Source organism: Emys orbicularis, chromosome 13 (assembly GCF_028017835.1).
Source record: "Emys orbicularis isolate rEmyOrb1 chromosome 13, rEmyOrb1.hap1, whole genome shotgun sequence".
Lineage (NCBI taxonomy): Eukaryota > Metazoa > Chordata > Testudines > Emydidae > Emys > Emys orbicularis.
The window spans coordinates 1,048,219-1,070,073 of NC_088695.1; the positions used below are offsets into that span (position 1 = coordinate 1,048,219).

General features: G+C 67.8%; 4 protein-coding genes across 5 annotated transcripts in view; all 4 read left to right on the top strand.

Annotated features, from left to right (window-relative positions):
• Positions 1–4,843, top strand: part of LOC135888115 (tenascin-X-like) — a 38,465-nt gene extending 33,622 nt beyond the window's left edge. Inside the window, exon 16 of the mRNA XM_065415920.1 lies at positions 4,829–4,843. Within this exon, the coding sequence (XP_065271992.1) occupies positions 4,829–4,843 (15 nt within the window). The remainder of the gene's footprint in view (positions 1–4,828) is intronic.
• A 78-nt stretch (positions 4,844–4,921) lies between these two features.
• STK19 (serine/threonine kinase 19) lies at positions 4,922–8,306 on the top strand. Its single transcript, XM_065415921.1, has 7 exons — positions 4,922–5,024; positions 5,174–5,319; positions 6,565–6,660; positions 6,773–6,912; positions 7,254–7,351; positions 7,477–7,624; positions 7,961–8,306. The coding sequence occupies exons 1-7, from the start codon at positions 4,922–4,924 to the stop codon at positions 8,004–8,006; spliced, it is 777 nt and encodes a 258-aa protein (XP_065271993.1). The 3' UTR covers positions 8,007–8,306.
• A 788-nt stretch (positions 8,307–9,094) lies between these two features.
• NEU1 (neuraminidase 1) lies at positions 9,095–15,805 on the top strand. Its single transcript, XM_065415922.1, has 6 exons — positions 9,095–9,199; positions 10,672–10,864; positions 11,328–11,590; positions 14,560–14,742; positions 15,162–15,381; positions 15,582–15,805. Exons 1-6 carry the CDS (start codon positions 9,095–9,097, stop codon positions 15,803–15,805), a joined length of 1,188 nt encoding a protein of 395 aa, XP_065271994.1.
• Positions 15,806–19,158: 3,353 nt separating this feature from the next.
• ATP6V1G2 (ATPase H+ transporting V1 subunit G2) lies at positions 19,159–21,855 on the top strand. 2 transcript variants are annotated; one of them, XM_065415674.1, is made up of 3 exons: positions 19,159–19,240; positions 20,997–21,097; positions 21,682–21,855. In XM_065415674.1, the coding sequence occupies exons 1-3, from the start codon at positions 19,159–19,161 to the stop codon at positions 21,853–21,855; spliced, it is 357 nt and encodes a 118-aa protein (XP_065271746.1). The 2 variants fall into 2 exon arrangements, with proteins under 2 accessions (XP_065271746.1, XP_065271747.1); XM_065415675.1 differs by having other exon boundaries at positions 20,997–21,031; positions 21,727–21,855.

The window sequence follows — 21,855 nt, forward strand, 5'->3', positions numbered from 1 at the left end:
GGGAGGGGAGGGGATCTGGCTGGGGAGGAGAGGGCGAGGGGGATCGGACTGAGAGGGGGAGGGGAGGAGAGGGGATCTGGCTGAGGGGGGAGGGGAGGGATCTGGCTGGGGAGGAGAGGGCGAGGGGGATCGGACTGAGAGGGGGAGGGGAGGAGAGGGGATCTGGCTGAGGGGGGAGGGGAGGGGATCTGGCTGGGGAGGAGAGGGCGAGGGGGATCTGGCTGAGGGGGGAGGGGAGGGGATCTGGCTGAGGGAGGAGGGAGGGATCTGGCTGGGGAGGAGAGGGCGAGGGGGATCGGACTGAGAGGGGGAGGGGGAGGAGAGGGGATCTGGCTGAGGGGGGAGGGGAGGGGATCTGGCTGGGGAGGAGAGGGCGAGCGGGATCTGGCTGAGGGGGGAGGGGAGGGGATCTGGCTGGGGAGGAGAGGGCGAGGGGGATCTGGCTGGGGAGGAGAGGGCGAGGGGGATCTGGTTGAGGGAGGAGGGGAGGGGAGGGGATCTGGCTGGGGAGGAGAGGGCGAGGGGGATCTGGTTGAGGGAGGAGGGGAGGGGAGGGGATCTGGCTGGGGAGGAGAGGGCGAGGGGGATCTGGTTGAGGGAGGAGAGGGCAAGGGGGATCTGGCTGGGGAGGAGAGGGCGAGGGGGAGCTGGCTGAGGGGGGAGGGGAGGGGATCTGGCTGAGGGAGGAGGGGAGGGGAGGGGATCTGGCTGGGGAGGAGAGGGCGAGGGGGATCTGGTTGAGGGAGGAGGGGAGGGGATCTGGCTGGGGAGGAGAGGGCGAGGGGGATCTGGCTGGGGAGGAGAGGGCGAGGGGATCTTGTTGAGGGAGGAGGGGAGGGGGAGGGGATCTGGCTGGGGAGGGAGAGGGCGAGGGGGATCTGGTGAGGGAGGAGGGGAGGGGAGGGGATCTGGCTGAGGGAGGAGAGGACGAGGGGGATCTGGCTGGGGAGGAGAGGGCAAGGGGGATCTGGCTGGGGAGGAGAGGGGGAGGGGGATCGGGACTGAGAGGGGGAGGGGAGGGGATGGGGATCTGGCTGACGGGGAGGGAGGGGATCTGGCTGGGGAGGAGAGGGCGAGGGGGGATCTGGCTGAGGGGAGAGGGGAGGGGATCTGGCTGAGGGAGGAGGGGAGGGGATCTGGCTGGGGAGGAGAGGGCGAGGGGGATCTGGCTGGGGAGGAGAGGGCGAGGGGGATCGGACTGAGAGGGGGAGGGGAGGAGAGGGGGAGGGGGATGGGGATCTGGCTGACGGGGAGGGGAGGGATCTGGCTGGGGAGGAGAGGGGGAGGGGGATCTGGCTGAGGGAGGAGGGGAGGGGAGGGGAGGGGATCTGGCTGGGGAGGAGAGGGCGAGGGGGATCTGGTGAGGGAGGAGGGGAGGGGAGGGGATCTGGCTGGGGAGGAGAGGGCGAGGGGGATCTGGCTGAGGGGGGAGGGGAGGGGATCTGGCTGGGGAGGAGAGGGCGAGGGGGATCTGGTTGAGGGAGGAGGGGAGGGGAGGGGGATCTGGCTGAGGAGGGGAGGGGAGGGGATCTGGCTGAGGGAGGAGGGGAGGGGAGGGGATCTGGCTGAGGGAGGAGAGGGCGAGGGGGATCTGGTGAGGGAGGAGGGGAGGGGAGGGGATCTGGCTGAGGGAGGAGAGGGCGAGGGGGATCTGGCTGGGGAGGAGAGGCAAGGGGGATCTGGCTGGGGAGGAGAGGGGGAGGGGGATCGGACTGAGAGGGGGAGGGGAGGGGGATGGGGGATCTGGCTGACGGGGAGGGGAGGGGATCTGGCTGGGGAGGAGAGGGCGAGGGGGATCTGGCTGAGGGGGGAGGGGAGGGGATCTGGCTGAGGGGAGGAGGGGAGGGGATCTGGCTGGGGAGGAGAGGGCGAGGGGGATCTGGCTGAGGGGGGAGGGGAGGGGATCTGGCTGAGGGAGGAGGGGGAGGGGATCTGGCTGGGAGGAGAGGGCGAGGGGGATCTGGCTGGGGAGGAGAGGGCGAGGGGGATCTGGTTGAGGAGGAGGGGAGGGGAGGGGATCTGGCTGAGGGAGGAGAGGGCGAGGGGGATCTGGCTGGGGAGGAGAGGGCAAGGGGGATCTGGCTGGGGAGGAGAGGGGGAGGGGGATCGGACTGAGAGGGGGAGGGGAGGGGGGATGGGGATCTGGCTGACGGGGAGGGGAGGGGATCTGGCTGGGAGGAGAGGGCGGAGGGGATCTGGCTGAGGGGGGAGGGGAGGGGGATCTGGCTGGGGAGGAGAGGGGGATCTGGCTGGGGAGGAGAGGGCGAGGGGGATCGGACTGAGAGGGGGGGAGGGGAGGAGAGGGGGAGGGGGATGGGGATCTGGCTGACGGGGAGGGGAGGGGATCTGGCTGGGGAGGAGAGGGGGAGGGGGATCTGGCTGAGGGGGGAGGGGAGGGGATCTGGCTGAGGGGGGAGGGGATCTGGCTGGGAAGGAGAGGGGATCTGGCTGACGGGGAGGGGAGGGGATTTGGCTGGGGAGGAGAGGGGGAGGGGGATCTGGCTGAGGGAGGGAGGGGAGGGGATCTGGCTGGGGGAGGAGAGGGGGAGGGGGATCGGGCTGAGGGGGGAGGGGGATCTGGCTGACGGGGAGGGGAGGGGATCTGGCTGGGGAGGAGAGGGGGAGGGGGATCTGGCTGAGGGGGGAGGGGAGGGGATCTGGCTGAGGGGGGAGGGGATCTGGCTGGGAAGGAGAGGGGGAGGGGGATCGGACTGAGGGGGGAGGGGAGGGGGATGGGGATCTGGCTGACGGGGAGGGGAGGGGATCTGGCTGGGGAGGAGAGGGGGAGGGGGATCGGACTGAGAGGGGGAGGGGAGGGGGATGGGGATCTGGCTGACGGGGAGGGGAGGGGATCTGGCTGGGGAGGAGAGGGGGAGGGGGATCGGACTGAGAGGGGGAGGGGAGGAGAGGGGATCTGGCTGACGGGGAGGGGAGGGGATCTGGCTGGGGAGGAGAGGGGGAGGGGGATCTGGCTGAGGGGGGAGGGGAGGGGATCTGGCTGGGGAGGAGAGGGGGAGGGGGATCGGACTGAGAGGGGGAGGGGAGGAGAGGGGATCTGGCTGAGGGAGGAGGGGAGGGGAGGGGATTTGGCTGGGGAGGAGAGGGGGAGGGGGATCTGGCTGAGGGAGGAGGGGAGGGGAGGGGATCTGGCTGGGGAGGAGAGGGGGAGGGGGATCAGGCTGAGGGGGAGGGGATCTGGCTGGGGAGGAGAGGGGGAGGGGGATCGGACTGAGAGGGGGAGGGGAGGGGGAGGGGGATGGGGATCTGGCTGATGGGGAGGGGATCTGGCTGGGGAGGAGAGGGGGAGGGGGATCTGGCTGAGGGGGGAGGGGAGGGGATCTGGCTGAGGGAGGAGGGGAGGGGATCTGGCTGGGGAGGAGAGGGCGAGGGGGATCTGGCTGAGGGGATCTGGCTGAGGGAGGAGGGGAGGGGAGGGGATCTGGCTGGGGAGGAGAGGGGGAGGGGGATCTGGCTGAGGGAGGAGGGGAGGGGAGGGGATCTGTCTGGGGAGGAGAGGGGGAGGGGGATCTGGCTGAGGGGGAGGGGAGGGGATCTGGCTGGGGAGGAGAGGGGGAGGGGGATTGGACTGAGAGGGGGAGGGGAGGAGAGGGGATCTGGCTGAGGGAGGAGGGGAGGGGAGGGGATCTGGCTGAGGAGGGGAGGGGATCTGGCTGAGGGGGGAGGGGAGGGGAGGGGATCTGGCTGGGGAGGAGAGGGGGAGGGGGATCTGGCTGAGGGGGGAGGGGAGGGGATCTGGCTGGGGAGGAGAGGGGGAGGGGGATCGGACTGAGAGGGGGAGGGGAGGAGAGGAGATCTGGCTGAGGGAGGAGGGGAGGGGAGGGGATTTGGCTGGGGAGGAGAGGGGAGGGGGATCTGGCTGAGGGAGGAGGGGAGGGGAGGGGATCTGGCTGGGGAGGAGAGGGGGAGGGGGATCGGGCTGAGGGGGGAGGGGATCTGGCTGGGGAGGAGAGGGCGAGGGGGATCTGGCTGGGGAGGAGAGGGGGAGGGGGATCGGACTGAGAGGGGGAGGGGAGGAGAGGGGGAGGGGGATGGGGATCTGGCTGACGGGGAGGGGAGGGGATCTGGCTGGGGAGGAGAGGGGGAGGGGGATCTGGCTGAGGGGGGAGGGGAGGGGATCTGGCTGAGGGAGGAGGGGAGGGGATCTGGCTGGGGAGGAGAGGGCGAAGGGGATCTGGCTGAGGGGATCTGGCTGAGGGAGGAGGGGAGGGGAGGGGATCTGGCTGGGGAGGAGAGGGGGAGGGGGATCTGGCTGAGGGAGGAGGGGAGGGGAGGGGATCTGGCTGGGGAGGAGAGGGCGAGGGGGATCTGGTTGAGGGAGGAGGGGAGGGGAGGGGATCTGGCTGGGGAGGAGAGGACGAGGGGGATCTGGCTGGGGAGGAGAGGGCGAGGGGGATCTGGCTGGGGAGGAGAGGGCAAGGGGGATCTGGCTGGGGAGGAGAGGGCAAGGGGGATCGGACTGAGAGGGGGAGGGGAGGGGGATGGGGATCTGGCTGACGGGGAGGGGAGGGGATCTGGCTGGGGAGGAGAGGGCGAGGGGGATCTGGCTGAGGGGGGAGGGGAGGGGATCTGGCTGAGGGAGGAGGGGAGGGGATCTGGCTGGGGAGGAGAGGGCGAGGGGGATCTGGCTGGGGAGGAGAGGGCGAGGGGGATCTGGCTGGGGAGGAGAGGGCAAGGGGGATCTGGCTGGGGAGGAGAGGGGGAGGGGGATCGGACTGAGAGGGGGAGGGGAGGGGGAGGGGGATCTGGCTGACGGGGAGGGGAGGGGATCTGGCTGGGGAGGAGAGGGCAATGGGGATCTGGCTGGTAGGCAGAGGACAGCTGAGGGGGGAGGTGGATGACCGGGATGGACCCCGGCCGGGGGCTCCTTCTGTGCTAACCGTCCGGTCCCGTCCCCAGTCCCATGGAGCGCCGCCACCAGCTGATCTCCAACACCCTGAAGGCCAAGAAGCGGCGGCTGCAGCCGGGACCCGACCCTGGGGACACAGGAGAACCAGACAGACAGGGTAACTGGGGTGGGGGCGAGGCACCAGGACTCCTGGGTTCTCTCCCGGCTCTGGGAGGGGAGTGGGGGCTGGTGGGTTAGAGCAGGGGGGAGCTGGGCCCCAGGACGCCTAGGTTCTCTCCCGGCTGACCCTGTGCTGTTGGTTGGCAGAGGGCCCCGGGGCGGTGGATTCGGCTCTCCGGTATCTCGCTTCCCTCTTCCCTCGCCAGCTGTTTGAGGATGCGCTGCCCCCCGTCGTCCTGAAGCACCAGCTCTACAGCCTGGTGAGGGATCGCACGGCCGTGGACAGGCAGCTGGTAAGAGCCCCCCCCCCCCCCCGTCAGACCCAGGGGCCCCTCCAGCCTGGGATCTCCTTCCCCAGGCTGCCCCCCTGTGATAGGTTGGGTCACAGAAACCCAATTGGGATTGCCACCTGATGTTCTGGGACTATCTCTGAGCCCGTTTCCCTGCCAGCTTGGGACTTTAGTACCCTGCCTTGTTGAGCCAGACACGCCAGCCTGCTGCAACCCCGACCCAGGTCTGGGCCGCCCCCAAACCTGCAGCCTTAACTAAAAACAGCTTCAGAGGTGCTCCTGTCTCCAGCACCCAGCTCCCAGTGGGGTCCAAACCCCAAATCAATCCGTTTTACTCTGTATAAAGCGTATGCAGGGTAAACGCATCAATTGTCCGCCCTCTATAACACTGATAGAGAGATATGCACAGCTGTTTGCTCCCCCACGAATTAATACTTACTCTGAGTTAATAAGTAAAAAGTGATTTTATTAAATACAGAAAGTCGGATTTAAGTGGTTCCAAGTATTAACAGACAGAACAAAGTAAATTACCAAGCAAAATAAAACAAAACACACAAGTCTGAGCCCAATATAGTACGAAACGACATGCAGGTAAATCTCACCCGCAGAGAGGTTCCAAGAAGCTTGTTTCACAGACCAGACTCCTCCATAGCCTGGGCCCGTCCCTTCCCCGGGGACAGGCCTTGTTCCAGCTCAGGTGGTAACTAGGCGATTTTTCATGACTGCAGTCCCCTTTGTTCTGTTCCACCCCCTTTTATAGCTTTGGCACAAGGTGGGAATCTTTTGTCTTTTTGGGTCCCCGCCCCCTGTACATGGCAAAGCCCCAGGTTTAAGATGGATTCCAGTACCAGGTGACATGGTCACATGTCCTGTGAGACCCCCAGCCTCCATTCTTCCAGGTCTGACTCACAGGAAGGCTTGCAAGTAAACAGAGCCATCCTCAGTCAATTGTCCTGGTTGATGGGAGCCATCAAGATTCCAAGCCACCATTAACGGCCCCCACTTTGCATAATTACAATAGGACGTCAGAGTTATATTTCATATTCCTAGTTACAGATACACAAGTGATACATTCATCCAAATGGGATGAGCACATGCAGAAGAACGTAACCTTTGCACAGAGATGTTACATGGCGTATCTAGCAGAAAACAGATCCCAGTTCTGTCATATTTACACTCATAAGCTATGTCTATAAAGCATTATGGGGTGCAACGTCACCCCCCCCCATTAACCTTCTCCCCCCGCAGAGCCGGCTGAAGGACGAGGGGCTGATCCGGCTCTTCCAGCTTGGATTCGACTCAGACGTCTTCGGGGTGGCGTTCACCCAGGACTACACGGCCAAGGTGGGTCTCTGACCCCCCAGCAGGGCTGCCGAGGCCCCCGGCAGTGGGAGGGGGGTCCCCGCAGCCCTTGGGGGGGCTGGCTGGTGATGACAGGCCTCCCGTCTCTGCCCAGGTGCTGCAGTCCGTGGCGGGGAAGGAGCACGCCGGGACGGTGCGCAGGTTCCTGGAGACGGCGTTCGCCTCCTGTCCTGAACTCAGCTACGACAATGGCCGCATGCTGAGGGACTTCGGCTTCCGGGATCCGGATATCACGTGGGTGGCTGGGAGCGCGGGGGCGGGCAGGAGCCACGCAGCCTTCCTGGGCCCTGTGGCAGCCACGTTCCCCTTCCCCTCCTCACCCCTGCGCCCCTTGGTGTTCTATGCGTCTGTTCCCCACCCCAGAGGGGCCGCATCTCTGTGCCGGGGGAGGGGTTCCTGCATAACCGTCCCCGCATCCCATCTCAGGGGAGCAGAGCCCACCGCCGGGCGAGGGGTCTCTGGGTAACCAGCCCCTTGCCCCGCCCCAGAGGGGCTGCATTCCGGCGCCGGGCGAGGGGTCTCTGGAGCGAAGGACAGTGAGGTGACGGGGTCTCTTCTCCTGTCCCCTGTCCCAGGCAGCTGGTAAATGCCGGGGTCCTGACCGTCCGTGATGCTGGCAGCTGGTGGCTAGCCGTGCCGGGAGCCGGGCGCTTCGTTAAATGCTTCATCAAAGGTTTGTGTGGGACACGCCCCTCCCCCTCTCCCCCCCCCCCCAGCCAGCCCCTGCCCTGGAGCCGGGTCAGAGCCAGCGCCCCCCAGAGGGAAAAGGCCGACTGAGTCTGCTCTATCCCGGCCCAGGGCGCAAGGCCGTGCTGGGGATGATCCAGAAGGCCAAGTACAAAGAGATTTTGCTGTCGGATCTGCAGAGCCGCCGGGCTCCCAGCGCCGTGAAACTGGGGCTCCCCTACCACATCCATGACCTCATCGGGGCACAGCTGGTCGACTGGTATGTTACACACACACACACCCGAGCCGGGGAGAGAACCCAGGAGTCCTGGCTCCCAGCCCCCCCTGCTCTAACCCACCAGACCCCGCTCCCCTCCCAGAGCTGGGGAGAGAACCCAGAAGTCCTGGCTCCCAGCCCCCCCGCTCTCACCACTAGGCCCCACTTCCCTCCCAGAGCCGGGGAGAGAACCCAGGAGTCCTGGCTCCCAGCCCCCCCTGCTCTCACCACTAGGCCCCACTCCCCTCCCAGAGCTGGGGAGAGAACCCAGGAGTCCTGCCCCGTCCCCATTGTCCCAGCGACTGAGCTAAGCTAACAGCCTCTCTCTGGTTTTCCCAGCATCCCCAGCACTTCCGGGACCCTGCTGCGATTGGCCGAGTCCTGACCCCGCGACCTGAGGAGCTCCGAGAGATCTGTGCCAAGCACTGACTGATGCTGGGGGGCAGAGGGGGCTCACCGCCGTGGGGACTTGCGTTTCCCATCATGCAGCGGGGCTCAGCCCCTCTGGGCCCCTGCGGAGTGACTGGGGGTCTAGGCAGTTTAATTTATTTTGTGGATCAATGTGTGCATGGGAAGGGATGAAGGATCGGGGCCTGGCCCCATGGGACTTGGGGGGGAAATGGCGAGATTTGAGCTGTGGCTCAGCGGCAGGGCCGTGGAGGGCAATAAATGGGGGTTTCTCTGCTCCCCGCGGCCTCCTGGGGTCCCTGCTTCCGCGGCGCATCCCTGCCTGTCCTGGGCTGTGTGGGGGCGAGGGGCAGGCCTCAGGGGTCAGAAATCAATGGTTTGTGAAGGGGGGAAGCCAGGGCCAGGTGTGGGGTACGGTGCCCCCTAGTCTTGGGGTAGGGAATTGCAGCAGCAGAGACCCCTGTATGGAATCAACCCACTCCCCTCCCAGCGCTGGGCGAGAACCCAGGAGTCCTGGCTCCCCCCCCCCCCCCCGCTCTAACCCACCAGCCCCCACTCCCCTCCCAGAGCCGGGAGAGAACCCAGGAGTCCTGACTATCTGATCTAACTACTACACCGCACTGCCCACGTTCCCTGTCACCCCATGGGCGTCTCCGGGTTGTTTTTCTACCTGCTGTTTTAGCTCCAGGGCCCTGAGTCAGCTGGGCTGGGGCCAGTGAAATCCACCCTCTGCTCCAGTTAGTAGAACATCTGCCCCCGTCCCGCCCACAGCTGGGAGAGAACCCAGGAGTCCTGGCTCCCAGCCCCCCCTGCTCTAACCACCAGCCCCCACTCCCCTCCCAGAGCCGGGCACTTGTGGAGGGCGCTGTCCCTTTAAGGGAGGGGAGATGGGCGGGGCCAGGAGCTCAGTCATATGACGCGCGGTGAGGCACCTGAGTGTATCCAGGGTGGTTCTCTCAGCCAATCACGTGGCTCGGGTTTGAGTCATGTGACCCCCGGCGCTACACTGTAACCAGCGGCGCAGCCGGGCCGGCGGCGGGTTAAAGGGGCCGCGACCCACAGGCTATGGGGCGCCCCCGGGCTCTGCCCCTCGCGGGGCTGCTGCTGCTGGGGCTCTGCGGCGCCCCGGTGCTGCCCCCTGCCGGGGCCTGGACGGGATCCCCGGAGCAGGTACGTGCGCCCCCCCCCGGGCCGGGCCCCCCCCGATCCCCCCTGTGTTCCCCCCCACCCGGGATCGGCCCCTCCCGATCCCCCCCTCTGTTCCCCCTACCCGGGGTCGGATCCCCCCTGTGTTCCCCCCCACCCGGGCCCCCCCCGATCCCCCTCTGTTCCCCCCCACCCGGGATCGGCCCCCCCCGATCCCCCTCTGTTCCCCCCAGCCTCCTGTATGGCCCTTCTGTCCCCCCAGATCCCCCTCCGCCACCCCAGACCCCCCCTTTGTTCCCCCCACTCGGGGCCGGACCCTCTGCCCCCCGATCAGCCCCTGATCTGCCCCCCCGGATCCCCCAATCAGCCCCCCCCAGATCCCTCCTCTGTTCCCCCCACCCAGGTCCGGACCCGCAGCCTTCCCGTGATCGGCCCCTGCGCCCCCCTCTGCCCGCTCCCCGGATCAGCCCCTGTATGGTCCTGCCCCCCCGGGATCGGCCCCTTGCCCCCCCGTATGGCTCCTCTGCTCTCCCCGGGAATCGGGCCCTGCACCCCCGTTCTGCCCGGCCCCTATGCCTGCCCCATACAACCCCCCGCTCCTCCCTTTGCCCCCCCCAACCCAGGTACGGCCCCTGCGATCCTCTGCCCCCCTCCATCTGGGTAGGGCCCCCCTGGGACCTTGGTACCCTCCACCCAGGTCCAGCCCCTGCCCCCCACCACGTAGGTTCTTCCCTTCCCAGCTACCTGCCCTCCCCCCGCCCCCCCAGCCCGGTACTGCCACCAGGTGCCGCCCGCCTGACCCCCCCCCCCCAGCCGGGTCCAGCCCCCGCCTCCCCCCACCCCGCCCAGGTATCCGACCAGGCAGCAAGTGTGAAAAATCGGAGGGGGGGGGGGGGGGTAATAGGAGCCTAGATAAGAAAAAGCCCCAGAAATCGGGACATCTGGTCACCCCCCCCAGGTCTTGCGGGGGGGTTCGTCTGTATCAGCGAAAACAGCCTGGAGGCCGGTGGCTCCTCAGACACTAACACAGGGACGCTGGCGCCCAAATCAACCCCGAGTCTCTATGGTGCCACAAGATCCTCGTCCCAGGGCCGTCCAGCCCCCCAGTCCCCCCCAGGGCCATCCAGCCCCCCCCCCACAGCCCCGCCCAGGTGCCACTCCCCGGCGCCACTTCCCGGTGCCCTACTCCTGCCCCGTGTTTGGGGGCAGGAAACAGAGACTTCCCCATTCCCTGTAACGGGGGCCTCGGTTCTGCCGTGGGGCAGCGCTGACTGCCAGGGAGAGCCCCCGCGGTCACCCCAGGGCCTAGGCCCCTGCTGCCCCCACAGCACAGCCCCCCAGTACCTCACTGGGGCAACCCTGACTGCCCGGGGAGAGCCCCCTGCTGCCCCCGCCCCGCTCCCTGCAGCACAGCCCCTAGCGCCGCCCTGGGGCAATGGGGAGCCCTGACTGCCCGGGGAGCCCTTAACCCTTTGGCCCCTGGTGTCTCTGGGCAGGTCACTCCCCTGATCACGCTGGAGCAGCTGCTGTGGGTGAGCGGGAGGGAGATTGGAGAGGTGGATACGTACAGGGTCCCCCTCATCGCTGCGACGCCCCGCGGCTCCCTCCTGGCCTTCGCTGAAGCCCGGAAATCCTCCCCGTCGGACTCGGGGGCCAAATTCATCGCCCTGCGGCGCTCCACTGACGGAGGTGTGTGCGGAGAGCGCGGGGCTGCGGGTTGGGAGTGAGGGGCACCGGCAGAGCAGGGGGGAGCCCAGGGGGCTGCAGGTCGGGAGTGAGGGGCACCGGCAGAGCAGGGGGGAGCCCAGGGGGCTGCGGGTCGGGAGTGAGGGGCACCGGCGGAGCTGGGGGGGAGCCCAGGGGGCTGCGGGTCGGGAGTGAGGGGCACCGGCGGAGCTGGGGGGGAGCCCAGGGGGCTGCGGGTCGGGAATGAGGGGCACCGGCGGAGCTGGGGGGGAGCCCGGGGGACTGCGGGTCGGGAGTGAGGGGCACCAGCAGAGTGGGGGAGAGCCCAGGGGGCTGTGGGTCAGGAGTGAGGGGCACCGGCAGAGCGGGGGGGAGCCCAGGGGGCTGCCGGAGTGAGGGGCGCTAGCAGAGCAGGGGCTGCAGGTCGGGAGTGAGGGGCACCGGCAGAGCCGTCTCTCTCGCCCAGGTGCAACGTGGTCCCCCAGCTCGTTCATCGTGGACGACGGGACACGGGTGGACGGGCTGAACCTGGGGGCCGTGGCCGTGGACCGGGCGAACGGCTCCGTGTTCCTGTTCTACGCGCTCTGCATCCACCAGCCGCAGCCCTGCGTCTCCAGCACGATGCTCATTCGCAGCCGGGACGACGGCCGATCCTGGAGCCGCCCCCGCAACCTCTCCCAGGAGATCGGCCTGGACAGGTTTGCCCCGGGGCCCGGGCTCGGCATCCAGGTGGGCACTCGGGGAGCTGCCCCGATTTCTGTCACGGTGTTCTACTCGGCTGTGTCCCCGCCCCAGAGCCAGCCGCATCTCCACGCTGGGGAGGGGTGTGACGTTCCCCTGGTGTTATCTGGGCCGAGGATCTGGTCGGTCACCCTAATCCTCGAGTCTGGGAGCCAGCCTTGCCCTGCTCCGCAGTGAAAACCCCCACTCCGGGGCTGCTCACGCACAGCCTCTGGCCTGTCAGCTGCTCCCAGCTACTTGCAAGCGAATGACACTAGCCAATATCTCCGGTCCCAGACACAACCCTGGGAACCTCCATCTTGCAGGGCCCAGTTCTGCCCGCTGGACGCTGCAAGCTTATAGGAGTTCGTCAATTTAACAAAGAAATTGATATATACCAGGCTTGTAATCCCAAGGGGAGTCCCTGACAGACTGCAAACCAAACACACTGCTTCAGGTAGAACAAACCAACAGATTTATTAACTGTAAAGGTAGATTTAAGTGATTATAAATCAGAGCCCAACAAGTCAGATTTGGTCAAATGAAATAAAAGCAAAACGCGTCCTAAGCTGATCTGAACACTTCCAATGTCCTTACAAACTTAGCTGCTTCTCACCACAGGCTGGTTGGTCGCTCTTCAGCCAGGCTCTCCCCTTTGATCAGCGCTTCAGTCGCTTGGTAGTGGTGTCTGGAGCTGGAGGTGGAAGAGAGAGAGGAAGAGCCTGGCAAACGTCTCTCCCTTTTATCATGTCCTTTCTTCCCTCCTGGCTTTGCCCCCCCCCCCCCCCCCCGCCCCCGGGTCAGGTGAACATTACTGACTGATCAAGGGAAGGGGGGTGACTCACGGGAGAGTCCAACAGCTCCTTTGCGGCCTGAGCCATTGTTCCTGTGAGGCTGGGCTGGGTCGCGGTGTGAACTGCCCCTCTGCTCCTGGAGAGTTTTCTCCTGGGCTTGTTTTAAGCCATGAGGACACATTTTCAGCCTCATAACTATCGACATGAAATTACAACCCAGAACATCACTAGAACAAGTCTCAGGGGGGAGCCGTGTCAGTCTGTATCCACAAAAACAACACGGAGTCTGGTGGCACCTTAAAGATTAACGGATTGATTTGGGCACAAGCTTTCATGGGTAAAAAACCCACTTCTACAGATGCATGGAGTGAAAATGCCAGATGCAGACGTAAATATACTGACACGTGCAGAGACGGGAGTTCCCGCGCCAGTGGAGAACAGTGTGGACAGGGCCAATTCCATCAGGGGGGATTGGGCCACTCCCAATAATAGATGAGGAGGTGTCAATCCAGGAGAGGCAAAGCGGCTTCTGTAATGAGCCAGCCACTCCCAGGCCCTATTCAAGCCCAGATTAATGGGGTTACATTTGCAAATGAATTTTAGTTCTGCTGTTTCTCTCTGAAGTCTGTTTCTCAAGTGTTTTTGTTGCAGGATGGCAACTTTTCAATCTGTAATCTAATGTCCAGGGAGGTTGAAGTGTCTCCTACTGGCTTTTGTATGTTACGATTCCTGCTGTCCGATTTGTGTCCATTTATTCATTTGCGTAGGGACTGTCCGGTACCTGTCTCGCTCTGTCAGTCCAGTTCCTCGCTTCCCCAGGGGGTTATTGTAGTTTTAAGAATGCCTCATAAAAACACCCCGAAAATCTTTATCAAGCGTTCTTAAAACTACGATACCCACCTGGGGAAATGAGGAAACAGATTGACAGAGCAAGACGGGTACCCAGAAATCACCTACTACAGGACAGGCCCAACAAGGACAATAACAGAACACCACTGGCCATCACCTACAGCCCCCAGCTAAAACCTCTCCAGCACATTATCCACGATCTACAACCTATCCTGGAAAATGATCCCTCACTCTCACAGACTTTGGGAGACAGGCCAGTCCTCACTTACAGACAACCCCCCAACCTAAAGCAAATACTCACCAGCAACTACACACCACACCACAGAAACACCAACCCAGGAACCAATCCCTGTAGCAAACCTCGTCTACTCTGTCCCCATATCTACTCTGGCGACACCATCGGAGACCCAACCACATCAGCCACACCATCAAGGGCTCATTCACCTGCACGTATACTAATGTGATATATGCCATCATGTGCCAGCAATGCCCCTCTGCCATGTACATTGGCCAAACCTGACAGTCTCTACGTAAAGGAATAAATGGACACAAATTGGACATCGGGAATGGTAACACACAAAAGCCAGTAGGAGACACTTCAATTTCCCTAGACAGTCGATAACAGATTGAAAAGTCACTATCATTGAACAAAAAACCTTCAGAAACAGACTTCAGAGAGAAACAGCAGAACAACAATTCATTTGCAAATGTAACCCCATTAATCTGGGCTGGAATAGGGCCTGGGAGTGGCTGGCTCATTACAGAAACAGCTTTGCCTCTCCTGGATTGACACTTCCTCATCTCTTATTGGGAGTGGCCCAATCCCCCCTGATGGAACTGGCCCTGTCCACACTGGTTCTCCACTGGCGCGGGAACTCCCGTCTCTGCACGTGTCAGTATAACAGCGCCTGCAGCTGTAACTTTCACTCCAGGCAGCGGAAGAAGTGAGGTTTTTACCCAGGAAAGCTTATCCCCAAATCAATCTGTTCGTCTTTAAGGTGCCACCGGACTCCTCGTTCTTACTGTACCAATGACTGTAACCTCACTAGAACAGCCGTGCTCAGGGCATCATGAGCCTTTTGAACACACCCGACATGACAAACTTTGCATTGGATCCCACACAATCCTTTTATAAAGATGAACGTGGGGGTGCAGGGTGTTCCCCCGAGGTACAAAGCGTCACAAGGAGTCCCCCATGCCCCACCCCAGAGCCAGCTGCATGTCAGCGCAGGGGGGAGGGGTCCCTGGATAACCAGCCCCTGCCCCACCCCAGAGGGGCCACATCTGGGCTGGGGGGCTGGTGACTCAACCCCCTCTCTCCTCGCCCGGCCTCAGAAACGCTACGAGCCCCGCAGGGGGCGGCTGATCGTCTGTGGCCACAGGACGCTGGACCTGGACGGGATCTACTGCCTGCTGAGCGACGACCACGGCGAGAACTGGCGCCTCGGGGGGGCCCTGCGCGGGATCCCCTACGGGCGCCCCAAGTTAGCCCACGACTTCAACCCCGACGAGTGCCAGGTGAGCAGGATGGGACCCAGGCGTCCGGGACGGGCCCCCTCCTCAGACAGAGAGGCGATGGGACCCAAGCGTCCGGGACGGGACCCCCCAGTGCCCAGACAGAGAGGGGATGGGACCCAGGCGTCCGGGACGGGCCCCCCTCCTTAGACAGAGAGGGGATGGGACCCAGGCGTCCGGGACGGGCCCCCTTCTCAGACAGAGAGGGGATGGGACCCAGGCGTCTGGGATGGGACCCAGGCGTCCGGGACGGGCCCCCCTCCTCAGACAGAGAGGGGATGGGACCCAGGTGTCCGGGACAGGACCCCCCCAGCTCCCAGTGCCCAGACAGGGAGGGGATGGGACCCAGGCATCCATGGTGAGGGGGTGGCAGGGCAGAAGGAACCCAGGCATCCGGGTTAACCCCCCCTCCCCCTCCCCAGCCCTACGAGCTGCCGGACGGGTCGCTGGTGATCAACGCCCGGAACCAGAACTTCTACCACTGCCCCTGCCGCATCCTGGCCTGGAGCTGGGATGCCGGCGAGACCCTCCCCCCCGAGGCCGTGACCTTTGACCCCACCCTGGTGGACCCCGCCGTGGCGGCCGGAGCCGTGGTCACTGGGGGCCTGGTCTTCTTCAGCAACCCGGCCAACGACACCCACCGTGCGTGGGGGGGGCAGCGCTGGGGGGCGGGGGGGGGGTCTGTGGGGCGCTTGGGCTGCAGAGAGGTCGCTGTGGGGGGCGCAGGGTGAGGGAGGGCAGGGGCCTGTCCTGGGGGAGCTGCATGGGGGGCGGGGGGCTGCACTAGGGGCACATGGGGGGGGCTCTGTGCATCTCTCACCCCCTTTTCTCCCCCGCCCCAGGCGTGAACCTGACCCTGCGCTGGACTTCGGCCAAGGGCATCTCCTCGTGGCAGCGCCCCCTGCAGGTCTGGGCGGGGCCCAGCGGCTACTCCTCCCTAGATGTCATGGAGCCCTGGGATGCCCCCGGGGAGCCCCCCACCCTCTACCTCATCTACGAGAAGGGGCGGCACCAGTCCATCGAGAGCATCTCATTGGTCAAGATCAGCCTCTCTGGGAGCCTCTGACGCCCCCCCCAGCCCCGGGCAGCGCTGAGAGCCCCGGGGGTCCCTGCCCCACTCCCAGCCTGGCCCCAGGGGCGCTGGAGGGGGGAGGGAATCGGCCCCGAACCCTGGAATCAAAGGGGAACGAACTGTACAAACGGAGCAATAAAGGAAACAAAACTTCTCTGCCTGGCTGAAATAATTTACAAGGGGACTGCGGGTCGGGAGTGAGGGGCACCGGCAGAGCTGGGGGGGGGCTAACAGGGGCTGCGGGTCGGGAGTGAGGGGCACCGGCAGAGCTGGGGGGGCAGGGCTGGGCTAGCAGGGGCTGCGGGTCGGGAGTGAGGGGCACCGGCGGAGCTGGGGGGGGGCAGGGCTGGGCTAGCGGGGGCTGCGGGTCGGGAGTGAGGGGCACCGGCAGAGCTGGGGGGGCAGGGCTGGGCTAGCAGGGGCTGCGGGTCGGGAGTGAGGGGCACCGGCGGAGCTGGGGGGGGGCAGGGCTGGGCTAGCGGGGGCTGCGGGTCGGGAGTGAGGGGCACCGGCGGAGCTGGGGGGGGCAGGGCTGGGCTAGCGGGGGCTGCGGGTCGGGAGTGAGGGGCACCGGCGGAGCTGGGGGGGGGCAGGGCTGGGCTAGCGGGGGCTGCGGGTCGGGAGTGAGGGGCACCGGCGGAGCTGGGGGGGGGCAGGGCTGGGCTAGCGGGGGCTGCGGGTCGGGAGTGAGGGGCACCGGCAGAGCGGGGGGGGGCAGGGCTGCGCTAGCGGGGGCTGCGGGTCGGGAGTGAGGGGCACCGGCAGAGCGGGGGGGGGGGCAGGGCTGGGCTAGTGGGGGCTGCGGGTCGGGAGTGAGGGGCACCGGCAGAGCGGGGGGGGGCAGGGCTGGGCTAGCGGGGGCTGCGGGTCGGGAGTGAGGGGCGCTGGCAGAGCTGGGGGGGGGGCAGGGCTGGCAGAGGCTGGGGGGGCACGCAGCGGGGCAGGGCTGGCAGAGGCTGGGGGGACACGCGGGGGGCCTGGGCTGGCAGAGGCTGTGGGGGGGCACGGAGGGGGGCAGGGCTGGTAGAGGCTGTGGGGGGGACACGCGGGGGGCTTGGCTGGTAGAGGCTGGGGGGGCACGCAGGGGGGCTGGGCTGGCAGAGACTGGGGGGGGCACGCAGGGGGGCTAGGCTGGCAGAGGCTGTGGGAGGGCACGGAGGGGGGCAGGGCTGGCAGAGGCTGGGGGGCATGGAGGGGGGCAGGGCTGGCAGAGGCTGTGGGGGGGCACGCAGGGGGGCTGGGCTGGCAGAGGCTGTGGGGGGGCATGGAGCGGGGCAGGGCTGGTAGAGGCTGGGGGGCACGGAGGGGGGGGCAGGGCTGGCAGAGGCTGGGGGGGACATGCAGGGGGGCTGGGCTGGCAGAGGCTGGGGGGCACGGAGGGGGGGCAGGGCTGGCAGAGGGTGGGGGGGCACGCAGGGGGGCTGGGCTGGCAGAGGCTGCGGGGGGGCATGGAGCGGGGCAGGGCTGGCAGAGGGTGGGGGGCACGCAGGGGGGCTGGGCTGGCAGAGGCTGGGGGGGACATGCAGGGGGGCTGGGCTGGCAGAGGCTGGGGGGCACGGAGGGGGGGCAGGGCTGGCAGAGGGTGGGGGGGCACGCAGGGGGGCTGGGCTGGCAGAGGCTGCGGGGGCACGGAGGGGGGGCAGGGCTGGCAGAGGGTGGGGGGGCACGCAGGGGGGCTGGGCTGGCAGAGGCTGGGGGGCACGGAGGGGGGGCAGGGCTGGCAGAGGGTGGGGGGGCACGCAGGGGGGCTGGGCTGGCAGAGGCTGGGGGGCACGGAGGGGGGGCAGGGCTGGCAGAGGGTGGGGGGGCACGCAGGGGGGCAGGGCTGGCAGAGGCTGTGAGGGGGACACGCGGGGGGCAGGGCTGGCAGAGGCTGGGGGGCACGGAGGGGGGCAGGGCTGGCAGAGGCTGTGGGGCACGCGGGGGGGCTGGGCTGGCAGAGGCTGGGGGGGCACGCAGGGGGGCTGGGCTGGGCTGGCAGAGGCTGGGGGGCATGGAGGGGGGCAGGGCTGGTAGAGGCTGGGGGGCACGGAGGGGGGCTGGGCTGGCAGAGGCTGGGGGGGACACGCAGGGGGGCTGGGCTGGCAGAGGCTGGGGGGCACGGAGGGGGGGCAGGGCTGGCAGAGGGTGGGGGGCATGCAGGGGGGCTGGGCTGGCAGAGGCTGTGGGGGGGCACGGAGGGGGGCAGGGCTGGTAGAGGCTGGGGGGCACGGAGGGGGGCTGGGCTGGCAGAGGCTGGGGGGCATGGAGGGGGGTTGGGCTGGCAGAGGCTGGGGGGGGCACGCAGGGGGGCTGGGCTGGCAGAGGCTGTGGGGGGGCATGGAGCGGGGCAGGGCTGGTAGAGGCTGGGGGGCACGGAGGGGGGCAGGGCTGGCAGAGGCTGGGGGGGACATGCAGGGGGGCTGGGCTGGCAGAGGCTGGGGGGCACGGAGGGGGGGCAGGGCTGGCAGAGGGTGGGGGGGCACGCAGGGGGGCTGGGCTGGCAGAGGCTGCGGGGGCACGGAGGGGGGGCAGGGCTGGCAGAGGGTTGGGGGGCACGCAGGGGGGCTGGGCTGGCAGAGGCTGGGGGGCACGGAGTGGGGGCAGGGCTGGCAGAGGGTTGGGGGGCACGCAGGGGGGCTGGGCTGGCAGAGGCTGGGGGGCACGGAGGGGGGGCAGGGCTGGCAGAGGGTGGGGGGGCACGCAGGGGGGCTGGGCTGGCAGAGGCTGGGGGGCACGGAGGGGGGGCAGGGCTGGCAGAGGGTGGGGGGGCACGCAGGGGGGCAGGGCTGGCAGAGGCTGGGGGGCACGGAGGGGGGCTGGGCTGGCAGAGGCTGGGGGGCACGGAGGGGGGGCAGGGCTGGCAGAGGCTGGGGGGGACATGCAGGGGGGCTGGGCTGGCAGAGGCTGGGGGGCACGGAGGGGGGGCAGGGCTGGCAGAGGGTGGGGGGCACGCAGGGGGGCTGGGCTGGCAGAGGCTGTGAGGGGGACACGCGGGGGGCAGGGCTGGCAGAGGCTGGGGGGCACGGAGGGGGGGCAGGGCTGGCAGAGGCTGTGAGGGGGACACGCGGGGGCAGGGCTGGCAGAGGCTGGGGGGGGACATGCGGGGGGGCTGGGCTGGCAGAGGCTGGGGGGGGCACGCAGGGGGGCTGGGCTGGCAGAGGCTGGGGGGGGCACGCAGGGGGGCTGGGCTGGCAGAGGCTGGGGGGGGCACGCAGGGGGGCTGGGCTGGCAGAGGCTGGGGGGGGCACGCAGGGAGGCTGGGCTGGCAGAGGCTGGGGGGGGACACGCGGGGGGGCAGGGCTGGCAGAGGCTGGGGGGGCACGCAGGGGGGGCGCTAGGACCCGCCCCCCAGCCCAGGCCCGGCCATGGCGAGCCAGTCGCAGGGGATCCAGCAGCTGCTGCAGGCGGAGAAGCGGGCGGCCGAGAAGGTGACAGAGGCCCGGAAACGTGAGAGCGGGGCCGGGGGGGGGGGGGGGGGGATGCGGGCTGTGGGGGGGGCGGAGGGGGAGGGGAGGGAATGGGGATGGGGGGGAGCGATGGGGTGATGGGGGCAGTGGGGGGGAAGGGGGAGGGATGGGGTGATGGGGGCAGTGGGGGGGAAGGGGGAGGGATGGGGTGGTGGGGTCTGGAGGGGAAGGGGAGGGAATGGGGATGGGGGGAGCGATGGGGTGATGGGGGCAGTGGGGGGGAAGGGGGAGGGATGGGGTGATGGGGGCAGTGGGGGGGGCGGAGGGGGAGGGATGGGGTGGTGGAGTCTGGAGGGGAAGGGGAGGGAATGGGGATGGGGGGAGCGATGGGGTGATGGGGGCAGTGGTTGGGAGGGGGAGGGATGGGGTGGTGGGGTCTGGAGGGGAAGGGGAGGGAATGGGGATGGGGGGAGCGATGGGGTGATGGGGGCAGTGGGGGGGAAGGGGGAGGGATGGGGTGGTGGGGTCTGGAGGGGAAGGGGAGGGAATGGGGATGGGGGGGAGCGATGGGGTGATGGGGGCAGTGGGGGGGAAGGGGGAGGGATGGGGTGATGGGGGCAGTGGGGGGGGCGGAGGGGGAGGGATGGGGTGGTGGGGTCTGGAGGGGAAGGGGAGGGAATGGGGATGGGGGGGAGCGATGGGGTGATGGGGGCAGTGGGGGGGAAGGGGGAGGGATGGGGTGATGGGGGCAGTGGGGGGGAAGAGGGAGGGATGGGGTGATGGGGTCTGGAGGGGAAGGGGAGGGAATGGGGATGGGGGGAGCGATGGGGTGATGGGGGCAGTGGGGGGGGCGGAGGGGGAGGGATGGGGTGGTGGGGTCTGGAGGGGAAGGGGAGGGAATGGGGATGGGGGGAGCGATGGGGTGATGGGGGCAGTGGTTGGGAGGGGGAGGGATGGGGTGGTGGGGTCTGGAGGGGAAGGGGAGGGAATGGGGATGGGGGGAGCGATGGGGTGATGGGGGCAGTGGGGGGGAGGGGGAGCGATGGGGTGATGGGGTCTGGAGGGGAAGGGGAGGGATAGGGGCGGGGAGGGATGGGGTGATGGGAGCTGGATGGGGAGTGGAGGGATGGGGGCTGTGGGGGGGTGATGGGGGCTGGAGGGATGTGGTGGTGGGGGGAGTGATGGGGTGATGAGGTCTGGACGGGGGGAGGGGAGGGGATGAGGCTGTGGGGTGCGGTGGGGGGCTGGGGGGCAGGGAGAGGATGGGGATTATGGCCACGGGGGGGGGGGGCTGATCTGATGAGGCGGGGGGGCTGGGGGCCTAGGGATGGAAAGGGAGGGGCGCTTTGTGGGGTCTGACTGGGGGGGATACGGGGGGCAGGCAGTCAGGCCTGTTGAGGGCCGAAGGGGAGAAGTGATACTTGGGGGGAGGGGAGGGGTTTGGTAGTAGGGAGGGGGGAGGTCCTGGCGCAGGGGTCACAGCTGTGGGGGCGCAGACATGGGGGGTGGGAGACCCCATGAACAGATTCCCCCCACAGAATCCTCCAGGGGCTCGGGGGCATCGGGAAGGGCCACCCCATACCAAGGAGGGGGCCTGGGAGCCTGGTGGGGTGGGGGTGGAGCGCCCGGACTCCTGGGTTCTCTCCAGGCTCTGGGAGGATGGGGGGGTCTAGTGGCTGGATGTGGGGGGCAGCCCAGACTCCTGGGTTCTCTCCCGGCTCGGGGAGGACAGGGGGGCGGGATCTGGGGTCTGGGTGGGGGCTGGCAACCCGGACTCCTGGGTTCTCTCCCCCCAGGGAAGGCCCGGCGGCTGAGGCAGGCGAAGGAGGAGGCGCAGGCGGAGATCGAGGGGTACCGGCTGGAGCGGGAGCGGGATTTCCAGCAGAAGCAGCAGGCGGTGAGGGGGGCTGCGGAGAAGTGTGGGGGGGTTGGCTGTTGGGGGGCAGGTTTGGGGGCAGGATCAGGGCTGAGATTGGGGGGATCGGAGCTATGGGAGGGGAGGTTGGAGGAGCAGTGGTGGCAGTTGGGGGGCAGTTGGAGGGTGGGGGGCATTGGGGGGTCACCACCCCCATCTCAGCCCCATCTCCCGCAGGCTTTGGGCTCCCGGGGGCAGTGGAGGAGGTCGGGGGGCTGGAGAGGGTCGGGGCAGTGGGGGAGGTCGGGGGGCTGGAGGGGGGCAGGGGATATTGGGGGGTCCCTGCCCCGGTCTCACCCCCGTCTCCCGTAGGCACTGGGCTCCTGGGGGCAGTGGGGGACGTTGGAGGGCTGGAGGGGGTCGGGGGAGAGGGCAGGGGGCTGGAGGGCAGGGGGATATTGGGGGGTCCCCGCCCCAGTCTCACCCCCGTCTCCCGCAGGCGCTGGGCTCCCGGGGGCAGTGGGGGACGTTGGGGGGCTGGAGGGGGTCGGGGGAGAGGGCAGGGGGCTGGAGGGCAGGCGGATATTGGGGGGTCCCCGCCCCAGTCTCACCCCCGTCTCCCACAGGCGCTGGGCTCCCGGGGCCACGTGTGCGCAGAGGTGGAGTCGCAGACGCGCCGGCAGGTCCAGGCCATGCAGGGGGGCCAGGCCCAGGGCAAGGAGCGGGTCCTGCGCCAGCTGCTGCGCCTGGTGTGCGCCCCCCACCCCCAGCTGCACCCCAACTACCGCCTGGGCGCCTAG

Bases quoted from the DNA above. Each gene is read 5' to 3' on its own strand.
- STK19 (XM_065415921.1), top strand. From the start codon at position 4,922: ATGGAGCGCCGCCACCAGCTGATCTCCAACACCCTGAAGGCCAAGAAG. The intron at 5,320-6,564 runs GTAAGAGCCCCC...CTCCCCCCGCAG, and splicing joins CGGCCGTGGACAGGCAGCTG to AGCCGGCTGAAGGACGAGGG. The intron at 7,625-7,960 runs GTATGTTACACA...TGGTTTTCCCAG, and splicing joins GGGGCACAGCTGGTCGACTG to CATCCCCAGCACTTCCGGGA.
- NEU1 (XM_065415922.1), top strand. From the start codon at position 9,095: ATGGGGCGCCCCCGGGCTCTGCCCCTCGCGGGGCTGCTGCTGCTGGGG. The intron at 9,200-10,671 runs GTACGTGCGCCC...GTCTCTGGGCAG, and splicing joins GGACGGGATCCCCGGAGCAG to GTCACTCCCCTGATCACGCT. The intron at 15,382-15,581 runs GTGCGTGGGGGG...CCCCCGCCCCAG, and splicing joins CCCGGCCAACGACACCCACC to GCGTGAACCTGACCCTGCGC.
- ATP6V1G2 (XM_065415674.1), top strand. From the start codon at position 19,159: ATGGCGAGCCAGTCGCAGGGGATCCAGCAGCTGCTGCAGGCGGAGAAG. The intron at 19,241-20,996 runs GTGAGAGCGGGG...CTCTCCCCCCAG, and splicing joins GGTGACAGAGGCCCGGAAAC to GGAAGGCCCGGCGGCTGAGG. The intron at 21,098-21,681 runs GTGAGGGGGGCT...CGTCTCCCACAG, and splicing joins TCCAGCAGAAGCAGCAGGCG to GCGCTGGGCTCCCGGGGCCA.